This window comes from Rhipicephalus sanguineus, chromosome 7, assembly GCF_013339695.2.
Source record: "Rhipicephalus sanguineus isolate Rsan-2018 chromosome 7, BIME_Rsan_1.4, whole genome shotgun sequence".
Classification (NCBI taxonomy): domain Eukaryota; kingdom Metazoa; phylum Arthropoda; class Arachnida; order Ixodida; family Ixodidae; genus Rhipicephalus; species Rhipicephalus sanguineus.
Genome location: NC_051182.1, coordinates 32,060,570 through 32,088,097, shown reverse-complemented (window position 1 = coordinate 32,088,097; position 27,528 = coordinate 32,060,570). Strand labels below are relative to the sequence as shown.

General features: G+C 43.1%; 1 protein-coding gene across 1 annotated transcript in view; it reads left to right on the top strand.

Moving 5' to 3' along the window:
- Positions 1–1,710: 1,710 nt before the first annotated feature.
- The window catches only part of LOC119398594 (gastrula zinc finger protein XlCGF57.1-like), a 44,233-nt gene continuing 18,415 nt past the window's right edge, over positions 1,711–27,528 (top strand). The window contains exons 1-3 of the mRNA XM_037665429.2: positions 1,711–2,306; positions 12,752–13,229; positions 16,584–16,641. Of these exons, the coding sequence (XP_037521357.1) occupies positions 2,285–2,306; positions 12,752–13,229; positions 16,584–16,641 (558 nt within the window). The 5' untranslated portion in view covers positions 1,711–2,284. The remainder of the gene's footprint in view (positions 2,307–12,751; positions 13,230–16,583; positions 16,642–27,528) is intronic.

Below are 27,528 nucleotides of genomic sequence, written 5' to 3'. Positions count from 1 at the left end.
GACAGACCAAAATTTCTGCGTTTAAGTTCCCCAAGAAAGACTATCGTCTTTAAAATTGATAGGTCGATAATCACACTAGCAAGAAATGTTGGTTACCTGCAAGTCTGGTTGACAAAAAGGGTAAAAGTTCTGCGAGTGTACTATGACTGTTTGTACTGGCTTTAAAAATGCTCTCTGTGCTGTTTCAGGTGTTTTCATTCCATCTGCGGAGCATCGTAGAAGGTGCATGGTTTGGACATTGACAGAAATGCATCACACCAGCCTCGTAGAAATTAATCATTTGTTTGATGTTATGTTGCTGTTTGATTTGTTTTAAGCTTGAGATTTTTACAGTAATATAACCACGTTTTCTGACTGCTTTCTCTGATTGCCATTTAGTTATTTTAGAGCAATAGAAGTCAGATATTCTCTTTCTGCCCTGTCAGTCTACTGAAGTTCTTAAACAAAAGAAATGATTTTATTGCAGTCCAATCAAGAGCATAAATTGTGCTGGTCTTTGCAAAGCATTAGTTTAGGCTAGGTAGCTGGCAACGCATACTCTTGCCTCTAAAAGTTTGATGAACAGTGCTCATGTCTGTGCAAGTTAAGCTGACTGAAACAATTTTGTAAGTAAGTTACCAGAGTACCCTTGCACTGTGCTATTGCTTTTCCATTGCAGAAAATTAACAGTGATCTTGAAAAAAAGTTTACTAGTACAGTTATGTTGTGCTACATCATTATGCATTTTGTCCTTTAAGCCTTTGTGTATGTGTTCTTGTGCTGTGCTTTCAAGTTAGTACAGTTGCAAAATTAATGCAGACCTACTGGCTTCATTGATATTCATCTCACAGTGGCACTGATTGAGCCACTGTGAATACTCTAAAATATGACGGTGTTCTCTGTGACCATCAAGTTCTCCGCCATTTAAATTTCATGAAGTTGTTTTTGTTATACCTTTCACACTACGTGGCATACATTTTGTTCTTGTTCTTTCTTGTGTGTACCTGTTGGTGCACTGGCTGTGCTCGTGACATGAATACTTTAATGTCTTCAATGCATTTATGGCTTTTTTAGTTTGATTAGTGCATTGTGCAGTGTAAGATATTCAAAGTACTTTGAAGATTTAGCCATGACAATTTACCTTTCAAACGTGGCTTTCATATGTAGCTATCACGCTCGTTCAGGATAATGTGTTATACATGCAGGATGATGTGTTCCATTTTGCTCTCATTCAAGCAATATAAAACTTATAATGGAATAAATGTAAACTGCATTAAAAAGACAACAACCATCTGTTGTGAATGACCTCATAGACCACTTGCGCACCCACACAGGAGAGCGTCCATTTTCCTGTGTCTCCTGCCATAAATCTTTTTCCAATACACAAAAGTGTGGCTTAATTGTTTTCCGCTAGAAACTGTGATGCCATTCTGACCATTGTAATTGTTGTTGTCTGTCTTGATATTCTGCGCTTTGTTTCATATTAACTTGTTTAACTCATATTTTCTTAATATGCGTCATGTGTTTAAATATCAAGATCCTTTTGTTAAGTTACGTCGTATAGATACATGTATATGTGAAAAATAAAAGTATGATGATTAGCTTTTTGATTTAGCGCTTCATGCAGTGTTGCATGTAGTGCAAACAAGTGCAGCTGTTTATCTATACTATCAAAATTGTATCCCAATCACACTTATATTAGCAGCAGGTGTTTTCTACTGAGAGTTGGCAAATTGTGTGAGATCTGTACTGAGTTAGTGCACTGTTACCACTTCAGTAAGATGTGCTTTGGGTGGGCCAATGTTATCACATACTTAGAAGTGTAGCAACCATTTTTAAGTGCAAGCTACTCCAGTGCAGTTTCATGCAGGGTATGACGCATGGTTTGCATTGCCTTCCTGTTCTACCTCTGGTTTCGTAGGTTCCTTGTCTTTTGAGTCTCCGGAGGAGTACCATTCACTCATGCCCGTAGAAGGCAGACTGCATTCTGGCCCGCGGTGCACTTACGTCACCAAGGAAAACACGAAAATGACAGCGCACCTTCACAAACACACAGGCGAGCCCTTCCAGTGCCACTTGTGTCCTGCTGCATTCTCTCGGAAAGGCAACCTCAAGCGGCACATACGCACCCACACAGGAGAGCGTCCCTTTTCCTGTGTCCACTGCAGTGCATCCTTTTCCGAGAAAAGAACCCTCATAGACCACTTGCGCACCCACACAGGAGAGCGTCCATTTTCCTGTGTCTACTGCTGTAAATCTTTTTCGAGGAAAGGCACCCTGAATGACCATGTAAAGAAGCGTCATCATGCAAAGAAGCAGCCCTAAAGGTCTGTAATGTAGTTCTACTTTCCTTGTGAGGGAGCAGAAGGGTTAATTTATCGAATAGATGTTTATGTGGGAAGGTGACTTCTGATGCATATCAAATGTTTTCGAATGTCTCAGAAATATAGTTCCTTACAGTATATTGCTTAGAAATCTGTCATTGTTAATGATAACTTTTTAAGAATTGTTGAGTGAGACTATATAGCTACACCATGATGATGAAGTGTTTACTCTCCTTGAATGTGGATTGGCAGAAAACGCGTTTGCATGGAACTTCCTTGAAGTTGTACATTATATACTTCTGTACCTGTTTTAATGAGGAAAATAAGCAAATAAGGCTAGGGTTCAGTGATATGCCAAATTTGGGTCCTTTCATCAGGTATGGCAGTGCACAAGTTGTTTGGTTAACATATAATATTGCTTACAGTAAAATCCTGTTCAAAACAAACTTAAGTCTAATGAAATTTTCAATAGAACAAACTGTTTAAGTTTTTATCACCATGTCATTATTTGTAACTGACAAAATTCAATGACAGATAATATATGCTTGTGACTGTCACTCTGAAGTACGCTGTATTATCTGTGTAGGCACAGCATCATCTGTCGCTCTGTCTCTTTGTGCTGGATGAGATGCGGGGTGACCCAAGTTTATCCCAACCTGGATGCACTATGTAGGGAGGGTGCGATATCGAGAAATGGGAAGATGGACATCGAGGATGAGCTTAAAAAATTGTTTTAGGGGCGAAGCACTTTAAAGGGACACTAAAGGCAAATATTAAGTCGACGTTGATTATTGAAATAGCGGTCCAGAAACCTCGTAGCGCTGCTTTTGTGCCAAGGAAGTGCTTATTTTGAAATAAAATCACGTTTTTAGTGGTCCGCATCGCGTTAGCGCGCTTCAAATCTCCCGCCTGAAAATACGACTCTCATACGTCACTGCTGCCGTGCCCAACGTTGCCCGCTTTTACTGCGCGGCCGCCGACACTAGTAGCAGCCGAGCGGAAGTAGCGGGACCCACAGTAGCAACAACGGCGCTGCGGCAAAGACTTGCTCAGATGGGCACATTCAAAGCCGTCACCAAGTTGCGGTTGGTCTCGTAATCCTCAGTACGAAAGTGCAGCGAGCACACACGCAGAGGTTTTGACTGTTTAGCACACTGGCGCAATGGCATGACACTAAGCCACTTCAAGCGTAAGGGTTCATTCCGCGGCACCCAGTGAAAAGACACACCGGTTTCCTTGCTGCAGCGCTGGCGTTGTGCACCATTCAGGCATCCGGCAATATCACACGAATGCGGCATTTTGTCGAACTCTCTGTCAGAGCGACTTTCACGAGCACGCAAAACACGCACGGCAGTACGCGATCCCGAAACTACCACTGAGACGGGCGAGGCACAGCTCGGCGAAAACGGAACCTTTGAACCACGTGCGCCGTTCCCCATGGCAACGCCACGGAGGTTTTGTTTTCCATGAATCAAGCGGAAACGAACAAACAGCATTTTATTGCGTGTTTTGATGCTCGGAATGTTCTTTTTTTACTGCTGCTAGTTTGATTACTAGTGATTTATTGTAGGCCGACTTCCCTACGTCATCGGGATCACTTTGAAAATGTCCCACTCGTGGCGCTCATCATGTGATACATTTAGCTTAATTTCTCGGTAAGTAGGGCACTGCTGTTGATATTATTGCCGTTTTAGAAGTTGTCATACATTGGGCTTTCACTCTGACATAAATTGTTATTTGCCTTTAGTGTCCCTTTAAGACCTCACAATGTCCATCCGTCTGCCGTATTGTACAGTCGAAGCGCATGTGGAAAACAGAGAGCATAGCGCATACATTGTTTCAAAATAGGCTCTACTTGGCGAGGCGGCGCTCAAAAGCTGCTCGTAAACAAGCGCATCCATTAACAGGTGACAACATGTGCAAAACTGTCTACAGAGTGCGCGTAGTGCTCACATGGTCCCAAAATAGACCGTTCCCGGGTGCGGCGCCGTGCGCCCTCGTCTTTGCCAACTTCAGGCTAGATCTGATAGAAGAACCATTGGCTCTACATTTCACAGACCACAAAGCAGTAATAATGAAGGCAAAACGGAATCCACAACTGAACATCACATACGAGTTATGACCAATAAAACACATTGTATATAACTGTACACACACGTCACGCATTTACATGCACGAGTGGGCAATGTCACGGGAGATTCGCGGTTACCGAACGATCCCCAGTGCTTCACCCGCTCGTCATCATTCACTTTGGGGATACAGGTAGATTTTTTTAGGGGTGGGGGTGCATATAGTGAAATTTCATTTCGAATCAAATAGTGCCGAATAATGACCAAAAATATCGATTACAAAAGATTTTATTGAAAATTGAAAGAAAAAACAAAGACATGAAATCTCCTCATGTCTTCGAGCACATAACACGGTAGGCGACTGCTACTGAACGACTAAAATTGTCATGCAGAAATAAACACAAGCAGTTTTACATGACCTGGCTTCAGGCTCTCTCGCCATGATGTTAGGGTGTTTACATCTCACCTGACAATGGCAACACTGCGCTTCATTGTCATGAGTTCTCCGGGTCCAAAGACCTTCGGGCACCCATTCACAGCAGTGTTTTAACTGCGCGCCGGAACGATGGTAGTTTCTGAACAAGTGGTGCGGTGCGGCAGTAGCGGCTGCACAGTGTGACCAAATTTTCACATATGAAGCCAATCACTGTGGGTTTCGGGCAGTGTTGTACACGTTCCTTCTAAAACAGGAACGAAAGCATGTTCCTCATTCCTTCCCAATATTGAGATGAGTTCCAGTTACAAGTTCTTTTAATGTGAAAGGAACGCGTTCTAGTTACACATCGAACATTGGAACGTGCCTTTACTTTAACGTTATATTTCATTTTTAAAATTAAGATATAGTGTCCAATAATTCTGATTAAAAAGTGAGAAACTTAGCACATTGAACTACATATACCAATTTGAACATCGCCAGCAGCACGGTATATGGAAATTAGAAATCTAAAGAGAGCTGCTAGATGAATTTTTTTGAGCACCGGACATGTCTAGCTGCAACTTTGGTGCTTGTCTGTTAGAAGTGCAACTCATGTGGCACTTTCGAAGTAGGTTTTCATATGCGCAGTCAGGATACTGCGCTTCAGATGTTGAAATAGAAAGTTCCTCACATGTACCAATATAATTAAACTTCTTGCATAAGAAACTGCATTGAAAGAGCGTATCCTTGGACATGTTGGTAATTCATGTTTCACTTTTTGAGCTCACATATGAACAAAGACAAAAAACGACGCAGACACAGCGCTGTGTCCACGTCGTTTTTCGTCCCTGTTCATTTGTGCGCTGAAAAAGTGAAAGATGCATTGAAAGGAACAATACATAGGCGCTTAACGAGTACTGATTGAATATTGTAGTATGAGTGGAAAGTAATGTCCAAGGTATATATTTCCAACTCTGTAAGGACCCTTGTTTGAACACAGCAAGAACTGCATTTCGATGTTGGTGTCCGTCAGACGAGCCTGTCTTCTCTTCGGCACTTCGTTGGCAATATTGAAGAGCTGTGTGCATCAAACACCAGATTCGCTCTGCTTTCTCTGGTGTTCGTGGAACCATGCGCAGGCACCTCCATTCCTGTAGTTCAGGCCCCCAATGGCCACATCCCCTTTTCCCAAAGTCTGGACGTTTTACGGCACTTGCAGCATATGCGACCAAAGTATGCAAGAAGTTCGTGCCTTCGTTTTGGAAGCGAAGTTGTGCAGAGCTTGACAGTTTTCTCGTGTATTTCTTTTTTAATGACATAATGACCTTTAAAATAAACATGCACTCGCTTTTGAACCAGAATATCAGTAAAGGTTTTAACGAAGGACCCATTGTAACAACGTTAGTGTTACTTTTAGTCACGCCACCCTAACCAAGTTGCCACATTGGCCTTTGTCGCTTTTTAGATGTTTGCCCTCTTGAATTATTCGAAATTTGGAATACCAGCTATTCGAAAGTCTCATCGAATTATTCGATTAGGTATTATTCGATTTGAATTTGAAACTCCAATATTTGCACACCCCTAATTGTTTTCTTTCTTAAAACAAACAAAAAAGAAAGACATTATAAATCTTGTCAAATGAAAAAACCTATTTACTTTTGATTGAGGTGTAAAGATGGTTTTTCAATTGTGGCACCCCATACTGTAGATTGCATCTCACTGGGGTCTGAAATGCAGATTATTCGAAGTTTGACATTCATATTTTTTTTTAAGTACTTGCAAATTACAGTGATGGAAAAATATTTTGAACACAATATATTGTCATGTGGTTGTGATGGTGAAGCAGTCAAACTCCAGCAGGTAAGGATGAAACAATTTATTGGGCGAAATTGTACCCAGAAGAAAAAAACAGGTGATACACTCGATGCAACGATTGCCTCAAGCACAATTGTTGGCGATTGTTAATCTGATCAGTGGCAAGGCATGTCAGCATTTATACATGTGGCATCGAAGGTTCTAGCCTTATTGTTGGTGGCCGTGTTAGTTCCAGAAGGAATTCCACTGTTCGTGTTGCGCTGTCAAGCTTATCAGAACAATCTAAAATAATCGGGAATGTTTGACATTCCGGCGCGGCACGCACAACGCAGTGGTTACACGTGTGACAGGTCGGTTACATGAAAATGAAAAGAAGAGTGCATGGCAATATGTGTATCTTCCATTTACTATGTAATGATTACTGATATACTCAGACCTAGCATCACATTACAAGGGGAAAATGCAAAGATAGCACTTTATGACGAAATTTCTGAAGACGTCTGTAGCAGAACAGCTTCAATAATTTTATTGAACTTCAAACATTTTAAGGAGGCCCTGAAACACTTTTTGAATGTAGTCAGAAAATCACTCGCTGTTTTGTCTGCAGATTATGTAGACAAAAGGAAGGACACGGCCATTGCCTGATTTCATCTTGGCGAAAATGTCTTTGGTAATAGCTGGTATAGGTTGTCGATAATGCCCACATTACAGCATATCGTGTCACGTAGTTGGTAAATGCCTAAGTCAATTTGTTCCCTCTCAGAGACCTTGAGAATGGTGCAGTGAGATTGAGGCCAATGTGATAGAACTGGATAATTTGGAATTTCTATCGGCCGAAGTATGCCAGCTTGTGACTAGGAAGAGTGCTTGTGGCTCTGGCAAGACTCAAAAGCAACTACGTGTAAGCGCACAGAAAGGTAAAGGCCTGGCCAGAAGAATCAATGCAGTATGTGATCATATGCATTCCAATATATTGCAGGAGTAGGGGCATTGAGAAGTTGTTCAAGAACAATAGAACAGAGCGTTTTTCGAACTGCGAGTAGAAGCTCTGGGTAGAAACTCAGTGAGAGCATAGACGGTGGACAATGCACCGACAATGTGCGCTACTGAGCTGTTCAATGCACGTCAGTAAAGCCACATATTTTTGGAATCACGTGCTGAGAAGTCGAGAGGCATTATGAAAAGTTTCTCAGCACGCAGACTAGGACGTGAGAAAAGAAGACATTCACATCCTTGTCTGTTGCGTGTGTGCCGAGTAACTTTCCATAAGGAATTCATACCAACTCGCCCAGCTATCTATATTTTTGCAAGTCGGGAGGCATTCACAACAAGACTGGACAAGCAGTTGGCATCCTGGTACAATTGACTGTAATGGTGAGGCACCACAAAGCTGTATTCTTCAAGCTTTGAGGCCCAGCAACCAGGCCTTCCAGTTGGATTTTTGGAGGGAGGACAACCAGCACACTGCATCGTCATCTGTGACCACTGAAAAGGCACCGCCAAACGAGTGTGGTTGATATTTTTCGACTGCTGAAACTAGTGCAAAGTGCTTTTGCTCAGAGTTGTGTAGATAGTCGGGAGTGTCGTCAATTTGTTGCAGAGGGGAGACGGTGTTGCCTGTTACATTTACTGTAGTATGTGCAGAAAGGCCAGCTGCCGTCCTTCTTGCTACCACGACCAGTGATGCCGATGGATTGCAGGAACATTCAAGGACGTCTTTCATGAGTGTTTTTTTTTTTTGCTTCATGCTGTTGCTGTTGTTGAGTGACCTGTTGCTCAGCTTGGCACACACGGCAAGGACGTTGTCGGGTTGGGCTGGTGTCTCCAGTGTTGATCTTATGAGTGACAACTGATGTCTGAGGTAAAGGCTGGTCATCAAGGTCAATCATGTCGTGGTAGGACTTCGACAGTAATTCAACGATTACTGAAATGTAATTGACTGCATTTGCATTATCTTTATACCAACCTTAATAAATGAGGCAATGGAATGGGCTAGCTTGTATCTTTCAGTGCAGCCCTTGACATCCTCTTTTTCTTCATTTGTTGTCTGTCATTCCTTGTTTCGATGTGAAAAAGAAACCGCCATGACTCTGAACACTCGTTCCATGTGCCCACAGAAAAGAAAGGCAGTGTTGTACTAATCAGCGTTGCGGAATGGGCACCTCCATCCCATTCCAGTTCCATTCCAGGGAATTAGAACTTGCCGCAATTCCATTCCTTTCAATTCCTCGGAATGAAAAAACTGAGCCCATTCCCACTCCAAGAATGGCTGGGCAGTTCAGTTCCATTCCTGTAATTCCTCAATGTAGAAAAGGCATCTTGATAGTTTTATCGAGTTAAGAAGGAATGCCCCATAAAGCTGATGTCATCAGATAACTGTAAAAGTGCGCAAAACACGTTACCAAGTTCGAGGGATAGTAGCTTGGTCTCTAACATATCTCGTGCAGTAGCCACGGTTACGCGAAGAATAGAGACAAACTTCGGAGCAACACAGTCTATATAAGGACAGAATTGTAGTAGTCGCGTTGCTTATAAATGTTCCGTGCTTGTAATCAGCCAAACCATTTTAAAAATACTGCTTTATTGTTAAATTTGAGGCTCTAACCCGCTAATGCTTGAAGTTTGAAAAACAGCGCATAGATGAAAACGTGCTCTATTTTCGGAAAAAGACGTAATTCCATTCCCTTTCCATTCCGTGCAGAAGGCGCTTAATTCCATTCCCATTCCAATCCTCCAAGTGTTGTCCCCATTCCATTCTGGGGTCGCGAAAATGGGGTCGCGAAAACACTGGTACAAATATTTTTTGCTCAAGATTCTATTTTCTCAATAGTTCAAATTTCTCATCTTGGTCCTCTTTGAAATGAAGCATTTTATTATTGCTCTAGCTCAAGGAAGAGACTTGTGGTGAGAAAAGCAGAAATTGGAAAAAAAGCTTATACCCAACTACTCGATATCCTGGTTTCGGATTCCAATGTAACTGCTGTTATCAAGCCATAGCTGCGCTGGTTCGAATTGTTGACCAACATGGTGCGTTGAAATGAGAAGACAAATACTGGGAACCATGATTTGGTTGTTTTAACATTCGAATCTTGTATATCCTGCTCCATGGCACCAGCACACGTAGTGTGCTGTGGAGCTCCCGCCGATTACAAGTGTCCAAATTTGTATCACCCACTAGATGTTGTCTCTTTTATAAGTCTAAGTAGTTACATGTAATTACTTACTGGAAAGGTAATTGCTCAGTCACGTATATACCGACAAATGTAATCGATTACGGAGGAATTTGTTTAGCTCTAGTCTTGTTGATGCCAAGGGTGAAAGTTTGTGTGGTTATAATGAGTGTGTTCATGCTGGCTTTAACAGTGATTTCTTTCTTTTTTCAGCTGTGTCTGATCTTTCTAGTGGAGCATCCAAGAAGTTGCATGCTTCAGACATTGCTACAAATTCACCACACCAGCCTCTTCGTAAAAGTTACTTGTTTAGCATTACGTAGCTGTTTGATTCAATATTTACTTCAGAATGCGATGAGAATGTGGCTGTGTCCACTGCAGACTGCTGCCTTGAATTGGCTATATTAGCATGAGTGCAAATTGGAAATTCACTTATTGGTCTGTTAGTCTATTGAAATAGGGAAGGAAAGAAGTGATTTCATCATGGTGTTTAAGTTTCTATCAGCATGAAGAAATTGTGCCTCTCTTTACAAGTCATTGGTTATTGCTAGGTAGGTGGTAATGCATATTCTCGTTTTACAAGTCTGTTCGACAATGCAGATGTTCACATAAGTGTAGCTGAGAGAAACATTTTTGCAGATAAGTTACCACAACACTTGGTAGTGGCACTTGGCTTTTTCCATGCAGCATGTTAACAATTATTTTGAAATATGTTTACAGTGGAAATGTCGTGTTACACATTGTGCATTTAACCCTGTCATCTTGTACAGTTCTCTTATTATGTTGTACTTTCGAAATCAACTGTACATTAAATGTAATGTCTACCGACTAACTGAATCTATTTCTTTTTTCTCTCCTGTGGCACTAACCAAGGAACCTATATGCACTCGAATGTGGCTTCATTCTCTTCCACCATTAAGCATGATACCATTTGCACTGTAATCCACTTCTTTATTATTATTTTTTTGTGATGCCTTTTGAGTACATCAGGTTCATTTTGTGTTCTTATGTTTATGTAAGAGTTGGTGCATTTGGTGTGCTAAGGATATGAAATCTTTGATGCCTGAATTGCATGTAGTCCTTTGTTAAGTGGACGTGTGCATTTTTCACTGTAAGACATTAAAATAGCTTTGATCGTTTAGGAGTGCCGAGATGCCTTTCCAAATGCGGCTTCATTGTTTAGCCATCATACTTATTCAGGAGAATCATTTACATATAGCAATAAAATGTAATATCTATTCATGTAAGTGAGTGAATAAGTTACATTTAGCATGCCGTTTATTTTATTTTTTTTATGATTTGATACCGTGAATCTAAGCAGGCCTATACAGGAGTGACCAATAAATACATAGGTAAATTTCGCAACAGAATAACAAAAGAATAGTTATCGCACTTCAGTGCAATATTTTATACAACAAAGTTGTCTACATAGTTCGAAAAAAAATTGTATTTTTACAGAACTCAGTGTTTCGTACATACTAAACTCACAGTGTAAGAGTGAATTTAGCAATGTAGAAATATAGCAATTTCAAGGGGTTGCACGAAAAGAAATTGCTCGATTTTAGCGGTGAACGCCTCCAAGGGTCCAGCATTCATGTAAGCCTGGGGCAGAGGCTTCCATATCTTTATGGTAGACGGGAAGAAAGAACACTTGTAAGTTTCGCAGTGTGTTATATATGCCTGATACACTTTGTATGATTGCATCTGTAAGAACACTGATGGGGTGGTTTGAGATAGTTTTTCTTTTTAGTAGCAAGTTTATTGTGATAGAACATGTACATAAATTTCAAAGAAGCAACGCGCCGGTGGCTTTGAAGTTTCTGTATTGCAGCGTGTTTGTACAGTAGCGTACCACTGTCATTCCTAAAGTATTTAGAATTAATAAAATGAAGCACCTTGTTTTGGATTGCCTCTTACTTGTTGATAAGGTACATTTGGTATGGATCGCATACAACACTGCTGTATTCAAGAATGGGGCGTACCAGGGATTTATAGCATGATAGCTTATCGTTCAGGTTAGTGCTGTTGCAAGTTTTCTGTGCAGAGACCCCAGTTGCCTGAACACTTTTTGACATGTATTACTAATGTGTGTGTCCCATTTCAATGTACTCATTTGTATTACCCCTAAGTATTTGTATGATTCTGTCCACGCGACATTTGATCCCATGAGGTTGTAAGTGAAGAGTAGTGGCTTTTTCTTCCATGTTATGGACGTGCATGCTGTCTTGGTTACGTTTATTTTTATTCCCCATTTGTCACACCATTTGGCAATGCTGAGCAAAGATAAGTTTAATTTAATCTGATCCACCTCCGTTGTATCGTTATGCTTTCAGTGAAGCGATGAAAGTTCATTAATGAGCAATGTCTAAACTCTGCCACTACATATGTGGAGCAATGATTGCTAGTGTTGTGTACCAAAGTGGGCTTGTATTTTTTTCACCAACAGAAACAGTGATTTAATCCTTAAAAATGTTTTTTTTTTCTTTTTTCATTATTTTCAGTTCTTTTCATTTTAACTTCTTCACTCATATTTTATTTCATATGTTTCATGTATTGAAACACCAAGTGATGTTTTTACTGTCCTGCATTGTACAATTACTTCTGTGTGAAAAAGCAGGGCAATAATTAGGTTTAATGGCACTTAAGCATACAAAAATGTTGGCTGTTTAGGAGTAATCTCAGAGTAACATCAGACCTGCATGTATTGGCAGCAAATGCTCGCATCTTTTAAGCGTAGTATTTTTGTTGAGAGAGGTGGGAACTTTTCTGAGACAAGTGTTGGGGTCAGTGCACTCTTATCACTTCAGTATCATGTGGTTTGAGCATTACATACTTGTAAGCATTACAAACATTGTGAGCATTACAAACATACTTGTAAGTGCAGCAATTCTTGTTGATTGCCTGGTGCTGCAGTCAAGTTTCATGTAGTGCGTGTCACATGGTTTGCATTGCCTGTCTGTTCTTCTTGTGTCTTTTCAGGTTCCTTGGCTTTGAGGTATCCACAGCAGTGCCGTTATAGCGTACCAGATAGACAGTATTATTGTCGGCAGTGCGCCTATGGGACCAAGAAGGGCACAAAAATGGAAGTACACATTCGCAAACACACGGGGGACCGCCCCTTTCTCTGCCACTTGTGTCCTGCTGCTTTCGCTCAATACGGCCACCTCAGGCGGCACTTAGGCACCCACAAAGGAGAGCGTCCCTTTTCCTGTGTCCACTGCAGTGCAACCTTTTTGCAGAAGTGCCACCTGGGAAACCACTTGCGCACCCACACAGGAGAGCGTCCCTTCCCCTGTGCCTACTGCAGTTCATCCTTTAAGATGAAGAATGCCCTCAAGATGCATATGTACACCCACACAGGAGAGCGTCCCTTTTCCTGTATGCGCTGTGGTGCATCCTTTACAAAGCAATGCACGCTCAGGAGCCACATGACCCATTGTCCTGCTAAGAAGGAACCCTAAAGGTCAGTAGTGTACAACTTTTCTTGTGGGGGAAGAGGAGGGTTGATTGGTTGAATGAATTTTTATGGGAAGAGGTAACTCCTGATGTGCATGAAACTGTTTTTAAACACCTCAGAAATATAGCTTCTTACGGCATATTGTTTACAAAAAGATCTTTCATAGTTAATAAAAGTTTCTTAAAGGGGTCCTGAACCACCCCTCAGACTTGGCATGAAAAAACCCCTTGGAATGCTTATGGCATCTCCCAGAAATACACAGCTGAAAGAATTTTCTGAAAAGATCTAGTAAGAGCGAAGATATTATGACTGCTACACTACCATCTCATATTCTTTCTCAAAGTGACCCTTTGCAACAATGAGAGGCTACGACAGGGCGACACCATTTTAGGTGCCCTGCCCTCAACATTGTGTCACTCGGTTATTTTCTTTCCACACAACTGGACGGTACCGTAGGGCTCTGTTGGCAACTCGCACTTCCGGCTGCCTGCTTCTCACTGCGAAGGTGGTGTGGCTTTGCAGTCGGTGTACTGCCGCAACTTCTCTTCATCGCCATGTTCATGTTCATATGTTTATCGCACGTGTACAAGCTCGGATACATGTATAAGTGCAGACCACTTATAACGTAACCGCATATAGTGCAGGACCGGTTATAATGCGGTCTTTTTCGACTCCCGTTTACCCTCCCATAGAACCGCATGTATACGCATACCGCTTATTGTGCAGTCCCCCAAGATGAAATACCGTTTATAATGCGGTTGCGGGAAAATATTTGACAAACGCGGTAGTGAGTGCGGTTCTCAAAGGAGGTACGCCGCTGGGGAGGGAGCGACGAGGTCATTACGAAGGGCGAGGGCACGCACAGTGAACGAACGAGGGGCGGAGGGAGGAAAAAGACCGCGGCAGCGCTGTGCGGGTTCGCCGAGCGGGAAGGATGGTGGTTGCCTAGGCGACGGAGTAGCCTTTGCACCGGCGGCGGCAAGGCTCCGCTGGCTCCGCGGCCGCTTGCCGGCAGCGCGTTCCGCGTGGAGCGTACGAGTGCGCTTTAAAGTCGGGAAAAGCGTCGTCGTTATCACACTTGCTACAGTTATCGCGTTTGCTACCTCGTCCGCAAATTGAAAAGTTTTGCAGCTTCATGATGCGAGCTTTCGCCTTTTCTGCCAGTGCGCGGACTTAAACGAGCTTGGCGGGCTTTTGTCGCCGTTGATCTACCGGCCGCGAACACAAACTTCGTATCACGCGCGCTGTTCTTGGGTTAATGCTTGAGTGCGATCTTTTCGACGTCCGATCTTAATGTTGTCTTGGACAAACTTCCCGCGACAACATGCTGAACCGCAGGCTAGGCCTAATCAGCGTTGGTTGCTTTTCGGTAGCGGTCGCGGGCGATAAAAGTTGCGGTTTGGTGCGGAATCAACGAAACTTTTTGCGATGGCTGCACTTGAAGGGAAGGGAATCATATCGTTAATGAAAACGGGGGCGCGGTTGGCACAAGCAACTCTCGAATGGTGGTTCCGGATTCGATTGCAATGTCTTGGACATCGCATGCGCGCCCGTGAAATCGAACGATCGGTACCGCTCAGCACGTGAAATTTCGGTCTCGATTCGACATGGTTTCTGTGTAATGCGCATACCTCGAGGTGGCCTGAAACGTAGTCGGCGAATTTCCGCGATGGCGCTTTGTTTTGTTTGCTTTTTTCTCCCGTGTTCATTTCGTTGGCAATGCGGGTCTTTGGCGGTTAATTTTTGAACATTCGGAGATTTAAGTGGTTGTAAGCGCCCCAAATCGCATATGTCGATTATCGGACACGCGAGGCTACATGCTCAGCACGTTTTGCGCAAGCGCAGCCTTTGAAGAAGGTTGTTTTGGTTATAGTGCGGTACCGCTTATAGTGCGGATATTCGCGACTCCGGCGACTTACGTTATAAGCGGTCTATACTTACTAGGCGTAGCTAGACAAGTATTCCGTGCTTTGTGTACCCGGGTACATCCTCTGTGTGGCTTGTTCTCAATCATGCACACGCATCAGCAGAGCTGTTGCTTTCAGATTAAAATCTGTTCAAGTTACTACGTTCGTAACAACAGCAACACATGCAATGTGCTACTGCCAACTTTTGTCTTTTAAAGGGCCGGTAAACAGGCTCCAACTTTTTTTTTACACCTCCCGAACTAGCTCGCTAATTCGTGCAGAAGGCCGCGGCGATCACTTTTTGCAAATATCACAGTGGTGCACTGCCGCTCCATTTCGAACAACAATTTCCACGCCCCTCGCCAGTGCCTGTCCAATCCTCCTTTTCATTCATTCATTTCATTCATTTATTAGTACTGTCAGCCCCGTTGTGCTGTGAAGTGACGTAATCTTTCCCATGGACAACATTACGCAGCACCGACTTCGTTGATTGGTCCTTTGCTCTACAAAACGACGTCTTGCCCCTGCAGTGATGCAGTTTAGGCCATTTTTACTGCGCAGTCCACATTTTCATTTTCCTGTGCTGCCCTCTGCTGTTTTAGTAGAGCCTCGAGACTACTGGGACAAGTGGTATTGCCACAACAAAAGCCTCCGAGATGAAGATGTGTCTTGTGACTTTTCCTCTAGGGGAAGGATGCATACCTTGCCAGTGCCTCGCACCCCTTGCACTTCGCTTTCTCCCCACGCCAATATAACGCGAACGACACGTGGGGGAGGCCTTGCTCATCATTGGCTGCGTGCTGATGATGTAATTGCTGACGTCGTGTTATGTTGCCGAAGTAGGCATACTCACGAGAAAGGGCTACGCCTACCCCTCTTCGCTGCTGAGAAGGGTAGGAAGGCCGAGCGAGAAACCGAAACCAGCCGAAGTGGGTTCTTCTACACCCGGTAACTTCCTTATTGCAACACTTATTGTGGCAGCATGTTCACATCGTATAAGTGCGCAGTCATTTCTCTATCAGAAATTTTAGACCACGAGGCTGTTTACTCGCCCTTTAACGGTGAAACTTTTCCAGGGCTGAGCCTGACGAAAAATGAATGTCCGCGTAGCCAGTCATGCTTCGCTTCCCAGATACGCCCATAGATGGCATAACTGCCTCAGTTGCAATGGAAGCGGTAGCTGCACAGTAAAATGGGGAAGTGTGGCTTGAGTGTGAATAGGGCCTAAAGTCACTGTAGTAGGGGCGGGTGTGCCACATGTCCTTTCTCGTGCATCTCTACTCTACAAATAACGTAATCACAGACACCCACGCAAAATCGCCTATAATCACAGAAAACCATGGGAAATTACAGCAAAAACACCAAATCGCAGCTCCGCTTTTTCTTGAGATTTGACACTATAGGTGGAACTGGGGTAAGTTTTCTTTTCTTCTATGTTTCCCCGTAGATGGATGGTAGTTGCACCACAGCCAAGCAAACTGCAAGGCATCATTTTGAGGCAGGTTGTAAGGGGGCTGTAATGTCAGACTTGTTCTGTCACTCACATGCATGCTTGTGCGCTCGTGATATGCGAGCATTTCCTTGTTCATGGGTGACTCAAAACAAAAGTACTCTGAATGAGTTGACAGAAAGCTTCAGGAGTTGTGATTCGGATCTTACCGTTGAATTTGGGTTTATAAGCACATCAGGATCTCCGATGTGAAGCTCATTATTCAAAATTTAGAATGTGTTAACGGTCTTGTGTATGCTCAATCAAAAACTAAGAGACGGCTTGGCTCCACCAAGCAATACAATATCGTGCGAAAGCAGATTCAAGAGCCATGGGTGAGCCAAATCTCTCTTGGAGGGTTCGCCAAGTCATTTTTGTATAAGGATAAGCTCAGTTTTCGAATTGAGCATAATCAATTTTGGCGATGGGTCACGGAAATTTTTGGAGTGGGCCAAGTCCACTTTAAGAATGGGCATGGTTGGTTCAGGACACCGGTCAACTCAATTGTCGAATTGGGCTGTCAAGTTCAGGGATGGGTTGAATTCGCACAACCAGTAGCTGCGGCAGTCCAGTTGTTCCCAGGCAGGGTGTTGGGAATGGTCCAATCAAATTGATGGCAACGCTATAGGACAGCATAATTGACACACAATTTGATTGGGCTAGTTGGTAATGATCCATCATTGTAGTTAGCACAACACTTTACAAAGAACAGGTACAAAAAAATTAAGGCAGAAGGCAGCTTCTCACTAGTAGTGCCAAGCCTGAAGGAAGTGTGGACCTGGGGGGCCTTCCTTGTTTCTCTTCAGTTTTTCTTTCTCTTTCTCTCTGTTTTTCTATCTTTTGCTCTCTCTGTTTATTTCTATTTGTTTTTGTCTGTTGTTTTTTTTTCTATTTCTTTCGTCAGTCTATTTCTCCTTCCCTTTCTGTCTCTCTCTTTCTATTTCTCTTTTTGTCTTGCTGTCTGTTTTTTTATCTCTTTTTGTGTGTCTATTTCTTTCTCATTATTTTCTGTATTTCTTTCCTTTCTTTCACTCTTTTTCTGTCTCTTTCTCTCTCTTTCTGTACTCGTTCTCTCTCCCATCAGAGTTATTGCATCCTACGCCGAGCAAATTGGCACACGTGTTCTGGAAGCAAAGCAGAAAATGAAGAAGAGGGTGAAGAGAAAGGAGAGGACGAAGGGAGCGCGTGCCAATTCATGACGGTGATAATTTTCATTCCTGACTAATGGGGATTCCGCTATTAAAGGAACAAATCGCAAGCGCTTATTTCAACTGAAAATTTATTGCAAGATGAGCATACAGATACAGCTACAAGGAAACAGAAATAAAACAAACAAGCCCACATGCCAGGCCGATCATTGCTCAACTATTCGTATCGAGACACCCATCAACTGAGCAAAGTTCTTTTTAACAGCGGAACTGTTTGGAGAAGCCCTGTTAGTCGCAAACAGAAATTATCATCATCATGAACCAGCAGGCGCTGTCTTCGTCCTCTTCTTCATCTTTGGCTTCGCTCCCAGAATACGTGTGCCGGTTTGTCCGCCGTGGAATGCAATAACTCTGATAGGCGAGAGAAAGAAAGAGGTAAAAAGACAAATTCTTGGTGAAAAAAATTTTGGCGAGGCGGAATTCGAACCCGCATACCAAAGATCCAAAAGCAAGCGTCGTAACCACTCGGCTATCCAGACACGCTAGCAGAGCCTTGTATAGTGTAGTCTAGCAAGGGAGTGGGAAAGGAAATTGAGATGTGCCGATGTGCGTTGTGTGGGATGCAGTAACTCAGATGAGCAAGAGAATCATGTCTACGCAAAGGAAAAGTGAAAAAGAAAGAAAGGGACACATAGAGAGAAAGAAAGGGAATAAAGAAATATCTGCGTGCTCCGCTGCAGATGCCGTGTAAAGACGATAGAGGAGGCGCTGCATTTACGCTGCGTGAGATATGGACGCCATCTGGCAATACATCGGGAAACATAAGCTTGTGCAGAGGGTTTCCTTCCTCCGTGGCAGAGGGCGTTCATCGGCGCGCATAGCATGGCATTTTCAGCGCAGCCGCAGCTTAAGAAACTAGAGTCTTTAGAATTATGTATCTATGTATTTTCTATTAAAGGAACACAGCAACTAATACTTAACCATTGATGTTGCGCCTCAGATATGCGTAATACTTACTTCTTGATCAACAACGTTCACAAGTATGAACAGCCGTACCAGTTCAAGATGGGTGGGCGGTAAGCAAGTGGTTCACCTTTGGCCGGGTGGCTGAATTGGGTGACAGACAGACAAACAGAAAGACAGACCAAAATTTCTGTGTTTAAGTTCCCCAAGAAAGACTATCGTCTTTAAAAATGATAGAAAGACGGAGAAAGAGATAGACAGAAACAGATAAGGAAACAAATACTGGGAACCCTGATTTGCTTGTTAGAACATTCAAGTCTCATACATACTACTCCATGGCACAAGCGCATGTGGTTTGCTGTGGAGTTCCTGCCAATTACAAGTGCTCAATTTTGTATCCCCCACAAGAGTTTTTCTCTCTAATAAGTGTAAGTACTTACATGTAATTAGTAGTTACTCAAAAGGTAATCACCAGGGGTGTGCGAATAGTGAATATTAGAACCGAATCGAATACGAATTGAATTTTGATGACACCAAATCAAATATGAATATGAACCTAATACTCTTAGAATAGTTTTTGAATAGTAAGGCAAACACATTCAGAACAGCTCTAGAATACAACAAAATTTTATTTGCAACAAATATTCATGAACTTTAAAGAGCTTTACAATAACTTTTAACCGACAAAAATACCACAGTTATGTAAACTGAGGCAAGCTCGTATGCAACAGCAACGAGAGCATTCGGGATATTTTGTTACTATATAGCTTGAAATACAACAGCGATTGCAGTTTCGAGATGGTAATTTGTCACCCCCCTTTAAATAAAACTGAGACATAAAAATTAAGCAATGTTGAGCTGAACACCATACATTCAGCTAAATATGTAATGAAGGAGGTAAACCATTTATCGCATCATGGGCCTTAGCACCAAAGCATCTGATAAACATCTTTGAATACAACACCTGCAAGCACGATTTACACCAACACAACACTTGCGTCTCTTGTTAGTGATGCAAACGTGTACAAAAACGTCACGTGTGTATCTGAATGCAGCTGTAATAAGTGAAACCTCGTTAATACGTACCTGCCGGGAACGCGGCATAACTACGCACTAAACGGTAGTACGCATTAAACACCAAGTACAAATTTGCATCTCCTAGCGTACGCCATCGCCGCCAGCAAATAAATAGAGTGCCACAGCAAATATTGCCTATAGTACCCACCGCAAAGCCTTTTCTTTCTTTTTGCCAAAGTGGAGAAAAGATCCTGGCACACTCGCACGACCGCCCGATAGCGCGCAGTGGCGACGCCGAAGAGCATTTCGAAACTATTGCAGGGTCTGGGATACGCGGTCAACGCAGTGACCGACATAGCGACAGAACGGACAGTGTCTGCTTTCCGCGGTATATGTGCATGCGTCTAACCGCGATTTGCTACTAAATGAAAACTGACACAGTTCCAGTGAAACGCGGTACGGCTGCGTGGAGCCGATCGTCTCCCGACTAGTTGCGTGCAGCGCGTCGCCTACTCGGCTCACGCCGTCACTACTGGGCCACTTGCTGTGCCGCACGCGCGCATTTATCGTGGGAATGTTGTTCGTACCCACTTCGCTCCAGATCGTGCACAGATGCGGCGAGTAGCTTGTTCGATTAACGCAGCGATGACGAGCTTCATGCAAGCGATGCGCACTCCGCGATGCTCTAGCGGTCCTGGCAGCGGACGGAGGTGCGTTGGGTGGTCGCCTAATAAAAGCGTGCAGTATGGTTACAACCGCGCTACGCTTGCTGTATCGTACACGTGCGTTTAGTGTGATAGCGTTAATGCAGCGAGGTTTCTCGGCGCCCGCGACCCGCAACGCTAACTACGCAACAGCGATCTGCTTTCGCTTCTACAAAGCGGTGCGCGGCTCATGACGGCTTAGTAGCGTTTGCTGTCGGGCTAGTTGGTACATGGCTGAAGTTCTTCGATCCTGCCCGAGCATTTGCGCCATCAATTCAACTTCAGCCTTGAAGATGGCCGCGCACAACGAAGCGTCAGCGATCGGCGGCCCAGCGCGTTCAGGTTGTCGCCTAATAAAAGCGTGCAGTAGGCTTAAAAAGTAGCGCTACGCCGCACGCGTGCCCGAGCAGATAGCTGAAGATACTTATTGTGATAAGGTTGTCGGCGATAAGTCATGTCGGCGCGTTCGTCGGTGGCCGCGACCTCGCCTTCGTTCTTTCCCGATGCTTACCCGCAAAGGCGTCGACGCAATCGCGCGGAAGTCGTAATCGGGGATCGACTGGTCTGCGCACTTCTCAAAAAGGCGGAAGACCTTTGGCGGCACATTCTGGCGTCGGGAAGTTGAGCGGCGCAGTAAAATTTTATGGCACAAAAAGTTGTTGCGGTACGCAGGGTACGCACTAACCGGTAGGCACAGGGCGAACCACTACGGCTTATGCGGTCAGCGAATGCATTGAGCTCTATGGGACTCGGTCGGGGATTCGTCGCAACTACGTTTTAACCGTTAGTACGTTTAAAGCGGGTACGTATTAACGAGGTTTGACTGTACCTACCATCTCATGACCAATCTCATTATTGAGACAGTAGATTGGTGACACGTTTGCTTCAGCGACACTGCAGTTTTAAGCAAGCGCGCCTTCATCCAGTGACCAGATATTGTCGATAGTTTCGTAAAAGCTGGGGTTGCAGTCATCTTGTTAATTCTGTTATTAAAACAAGAAAAATGACCCCTCACTGTTCCAACGTTTCATTCCTTCGGGGATTTGTTGTCTGTGCTGATTATTAAAAAAATATTAGGTTTTTCGAATATTCACTGTTCAGTTCGAGCACTGAATCGAATAGAACACTGTCCCAGAAAGGCGTTAGTCCCGGGTTCGATCCCCGGACCAGGATGGATTTTTTGGCAACTACGAAGCTTTTTCGACAAATCTGTATGGATTTCCTTGTGGCTTCATGCTACAAACGGGTGGTTGTCAATTCTCTTTCCGAATACAACACTGTTCAATTTGTTATCTGAAATTTTTGAATATTCGCACGCCCCCTAGTAATCACTCAATCACATATATACCGACAAATGCAATTGATTATGAGGAATTTGTTTGGCTCAAGTCTCATTGATGCCAAAGGTGAAAGTTTGTGTGGTTATAATGCGTGTGTTCGTGCTGGCTTTAACAGCAATCTCATTCCTATTTCATTTGTGTCTGTTCCCTCTAATAGGGCATCCAAGAAGTTGCATGCTACAGACATTGCGACAAATGCACCACACCAGCCTCTTCATAGAAGTTCAGAATGTTACGGGGATGTGACTATGCCCACTAACTGCTGCCTCATGCCAAGGAGTGAAAATTGGAAATTCACTTATTGGTCTGTTAGTCTGTTGAAATTGGGAGGAAAGAAGTGATTTTATCATGGTGTTTAGGTTTTGGTCATCAGTCTAAAGAAATTGTGCTTGTCTTTACAAAGCATTAGTTCAGGCTAGGTAGGTGGTAATGGATACTCATCAGAGAGAAACAGTTTTGTAGATAAGTTACCACAACACTTGGTGGTGGCACTTTGCTTTTTCCATGTGGTATGTTGAAAATGATATTGAAATATGTTTACAGTGGAAACCTCATGTTACACATTGTGCATTTAGCCTTATCATCTTGTATGTTTTTTTTCTTATGTTGTACTTTCAAATTAACAGTATATTAAAAGTATGTCAACTGACTAACTGAATCTATTTTCTTTCTCCTGTGTCACTAACCAATGTACCTAAATGCAATTGAATGTGGCTTCATTCTCTTCCGCCATTAAACATGGTACCATTTTCACTTTGATCCACTTCTTTTTTGTGTGTGGGATGTGTTTTCAGTATGTCAGGTTCATTTTATGTTCTTACGTTTATGTAAGAGTTGGTGTGCTAAGGATATGAAATCTTTGATGCCTGAATTGCATGTAGTCCTTTGTTTAGTGGGCATGTGCATTATTCACAGTAAAATAGCTTCCATCATTTTGGCATGCCTAGATAGCTTTCCTAATGCGGCTACAATATTTAGTGGTCAGCTTCATTCAGGAGTATCAGTTCCATATAGCATTAAGGACTACTCATATGAGTGGTCATGTAAGTGAGTGAATAAGTTACATTTAATTTGCCATGCTATAGTTATGCTTTCGTTGAAGCGATGTAAGTACATTAATGGGCAATATGTAAACTCTGCCAATACATATGTGGAGCTATGATTGCTTGTTTTATGTACCATAGTGTGCTTGTACTTTTTACCACCGGAAACAGTGATGCTAGTTTAACCCATGGATTTTTTTCTTTTTTCATATTTTTCAGTTCGTTTCATTTGAACTTCTTTCATCATATTTTATTCTTATGCATCATGCGTTGAAAAACCATGTGATGCTTTTGCTGTCCTGCATTGTATAGATACTTCTATATGAAAAAGCACTGTAATAATTAGTCGTAGCAACTCATATGCGTAAAAAAGTTTTGGCTGTTAAAGTGTAATATCTGAATAACAGCAGACATCTATGTAATGGCAGCAAGTGTTTTCACGTGGTAAGCATAGTATCTATGAAGAGAAAGCTGGGACCTTGTGTGAGACGAGTGTTGGGTCAGTGCACTCTTACCACTACAGTAACGTGGCGTGCAGTGATTCCAATCCTGTGCGAAAGCATGTCAAATTGGCTGTACTGCACCATCCTGATAAAATCTATGTAAATCGTGCCAAACTACGCCAGAGTCTTGGTTTGACGGTGTCTGTCGACAGCAATTGCACCACCGGCACGACAAAACATGTGCAGCTGGATCTTGGGGCCACCACAGTCACAACAAAGGACCAAGGATTATTTGGCAGACGAAACAGCTCTCTTGCATGTGTTCCGATTAAGGCACAACACCATGCATGGTGCCGATACAGTGTCTGTAGTGCAGTGCTAAAATTGAGGGGGGTCTCGTGGGGTCTCAGACGCTCCACCAATAATGACAAGAGATCCGAGAGCCCCCTTGCCCTTGCTAGAATGTATAGTTGTGTGTTGGCAAAATGTAGAGGCTGCTATGTGCGCCCCAGACTGATGTTATACTGTCGGTCCATGCAAAAAAGCGCACACTGCGTTCGCCTTTACCTTATGTGGAGTGCTTCCTGCCAGACGTGACTTGTGCTGCTGACACTGTCACTGAGATTGCCTGCGAGGGCACCATCAGAAAGCTTTTCAGGCCCCTTCATGTGCGTCCTCGCATTTGAATCATCTTAAGCAAAAGTCTCTGTCACACCAGAAAGTCGAGAATATTTAGATAACCTTTGTCCTTGATGTCACAATTACTATAAGATAACAGCTTCGCGAATACATTAAAAGTGCCAATGCACTTTTCCTTTCATGCAGTGTATGTACTTGTACTTTTGCCCCTCCTGCTAGGGCCCAAGTCGGGCCTGCAGTATCTTGTAAATAAAAAAATAAAAATAAAAAAATGCTTTGTTTCACTTTAAGCTCTCTTACGTCAGATACTGCCGAGCACCATGGCAGAGCTTGGGATCACTTGTTTTATGTCTATGTGATAGAAGGGTTGCTGATCGGGCGAGTTGGTCATCCATGAACGTAGCGTGTATTAGCGCGGCACATAAAAGACACAGCACACACGTTACGTCTATGTGATAAGTTGAGCAAAAAGAAGTGCCTTTAAAATTATTTTGCCAGTTTTTATAAAATGATGTTTAAAACAAGCTAACAGACATTTTTTACAGTGAAGCTGTCATAGTGTACTTTGTGCCATCATTGTCGTCGTCGTCGTAGTAGTAGTAGTAGTAGTAGTAGTAGTAGTAGTAGTAGTAGTAGTAGTCGTAGTCGTCGTCGTCGTCGTGGCGGCGGCGGCGGCAATCGCCACGCTGGTTACGTGACCTGAAGGGCGAGGGTGAGGCTCAGAGGAAAGGGGAAAGGGCTGTGCCTCGTCGAGAGTGGCAAGAGAGAGGGTTGCTCAGAGGGGGAGAAGGTGAGAAGCGTTTTATGCTCGCTCAAATGGGGAAGGGCGTACAACGACGTCTCACCAAACATCTTTAGTGAGGCTGGCGTGTCATGCACTGCAGCATGCAGTCGCCACGCTGGTTACGTGACCTGAAGGGCGAGGGTGAGGCTCAGAGGAAAGGGGAAAGGGCTGTGCCTCGTCGAGAGTGGCAAGAGAGAGGGTTGCTCAGAGGGGGAGAAGGTGAGAAGCGTTTTATGCTCGCTCAAATGGGGAAGGGCGTACAATGACGTCTCACCAAACATCTTTAGTGAGGCTGGCGTGTCATGCACTGCAGCATGCAGCCCTCACACTCGCAACACTGCTTGCGTTCTAGTGCAGCTGTGATAGCAATACACATTTTGGGCGAGTGGGTTGGTGGAATTGGCCGCAGCCACACTGGAATGCTACTGTAGCATTCCAGCATGACTGTGAATGAGCATATTGTAGCGCGGCATCCACATTGCTTAACCTGAAGAACAAAGAAATCCTTAGTGAAAAGTTTACTGAAACGTAAGAGCATGAAATGCCTGATGGAAGGGGCGACAGCTTGACTGTCTGACGGTTTTCACGGCATGGAACTGGCTGTAATTTATCTCTGCCTCTTTATTTCCCTCTCCACCTTTGCTCGAATAACTAGAGACCTGCCAACGTAGCCAGGCCTTAAAGGAGTACTGACACAAATTTTGAATATTTTCAGATTGTTGATTGAAATAAAAACACTGGTGCCGAGAACCCTAAAAAGAGTACTGTAGTGCCTGGGAACTCATGGAATATATTTTTAATACCACTACCTTAAAAAAAAAACTTTCGGTTTCAATATCGAGGCAGCGGCTTCTCAGTGACTTGTCACAGTGTAACGTCAAGGGGAGGCAGCAACTTGTGACTTCCTAGCGGCAGATCTGTCATCTGCTCGTGATGCACGTAAGCAATGATGAGTGAATTGTCGTCCAGCGACCCCGACAGTGATTTATGCGATTTAGGCTGCATGCAGGACGTAGAGTTTGCAAACTCGGTGGAACTGTGTTGACTCATTGGGATAATGTCCATTGTGGTGGGGCTGGCTTGCATATCCTCAGCGATGAAAACTTTAAAATCAAAGTAAAATATTTTATACATGTTGTCCGACTCCAGTGTCTGGAGAGTGTTATCACTGCATACAAAGGAAATGAAAAATGTCTCTTTGTAAGTGTCTCAAAATCATGTCAATACTCTTTTAAAGGGACCTACAACCAATTTTTACGGTGCCTGTTTTCTTTATCTCGATGGAAAGTTAACCGGTCAGTATCTAATAACGGAATGGTAATGCGAAAAATGCCGTGAAACATTTATGATAAAAATTTTTCTATCTGCGTCGACTATGAAGTTGTATACACACAACACATACTGCATACAGTGGTAGGTGAGCGCATTGGTTTTCTGCGCATGTGTGCACTCCACACACGTGCGCCGCAGCTCGATATGTTCCACTAGTTACCACCAAGGCAGCACTACTTCTCAACGTGTGGCTCCTTTTACCTCATATGCAGCATAAAATAGAGCAGGGATAGATAATAGTGTACATACTATAATTTTGAGCACTATTTATGATGCGAATGAAAGCATCAGACTAAGTGCAGCCAAATGAACGACTCCATAATCTAGCTTCAAGGCTCTTCCGCTGGGCTGCGCAACATACCGGCTTTTTGTTACTTTTAAATGCTATTTAAAAATATTAATCTTACTCATCGTGAGAAAAATGCTTGAACCTGTTGCTATAATTCACAATCTTTTCATTTTCATGAGGATCTAATGAGACGGTCTGGCCATTTACCAGTCCCTTTAAGCGCTGCTGTTGTGCAAGTTGACTCATTGGCAAAACATTCTCTCCAATCAGTGGCAATCAGGTGTGGCGGCGATTCATTGTCTGACGTCGTCTGTTCCAGAAATGTTGCTGGTAGCTCGTGTCAAGCACCGCATGTGACATGTATTTAAGGCAATATTCGGTAATCAATCGAAAAGATCAATAGAATTGACTGAGAAGAAAAGGAAGCTGACTTTCACCTTTGAGTCATTTTAGCCGAATGCATAAAAAGGCACCATATTACTTTTTGGGATTCAGGCGTTGTTGTATGTTGCAACGTTTGTCTGCCCCTTCTGCTCATTTAAAGCGCAATATTTTATTAACATCAATTGTATAGATTTATGGCAGGAGCCCTGCACATCGATAACCACCTATTTGTATTTAGAGCAGTGTTTCATATTATACACTTTTATTGATCTAGCATTCTGTTCATTTGCTGTGCCGAAAAAAAAAAAGATAGCCAAGGAGGTTATTCCACAACATCCAACTGCATGACGCCCTTTGCATAATTGAGAGAAATAATGATTCTTCACGGGGTGATTCCACGAGAGATTGAACATGCATGTCCAGTAGATATCTTTTTGTCTGTTTTTTTTTATATGTTATGTGGACATATTCAAAGTGCATAGAACCAAAAATTTTATTTCCAATAAACGCTCTTAGTGCACCAAAAAAATATTTGAAGGCGGCGCAGGTGTCCCGTTCTTGCTTACCACAATATTTTCCAATTTCCTGGCCAAATTTAATGCGAACTATAAATGTTGTGTCGAAAATTTTTTCTGCTGGTTTTATTACGTATCACTGTAAACTACATCCATGCTTTCCCGATACCGTCCACAAGAAAAAAAATGTGAAAGAAATGGCTAACACGGCCCAAATAAAAAAACGTTTGCTAACTTTGATGCACCTTGGCATGTTTCCTATTCCACATGGAAACTTAAAAAAAAAGTCAAATGTAGAACCA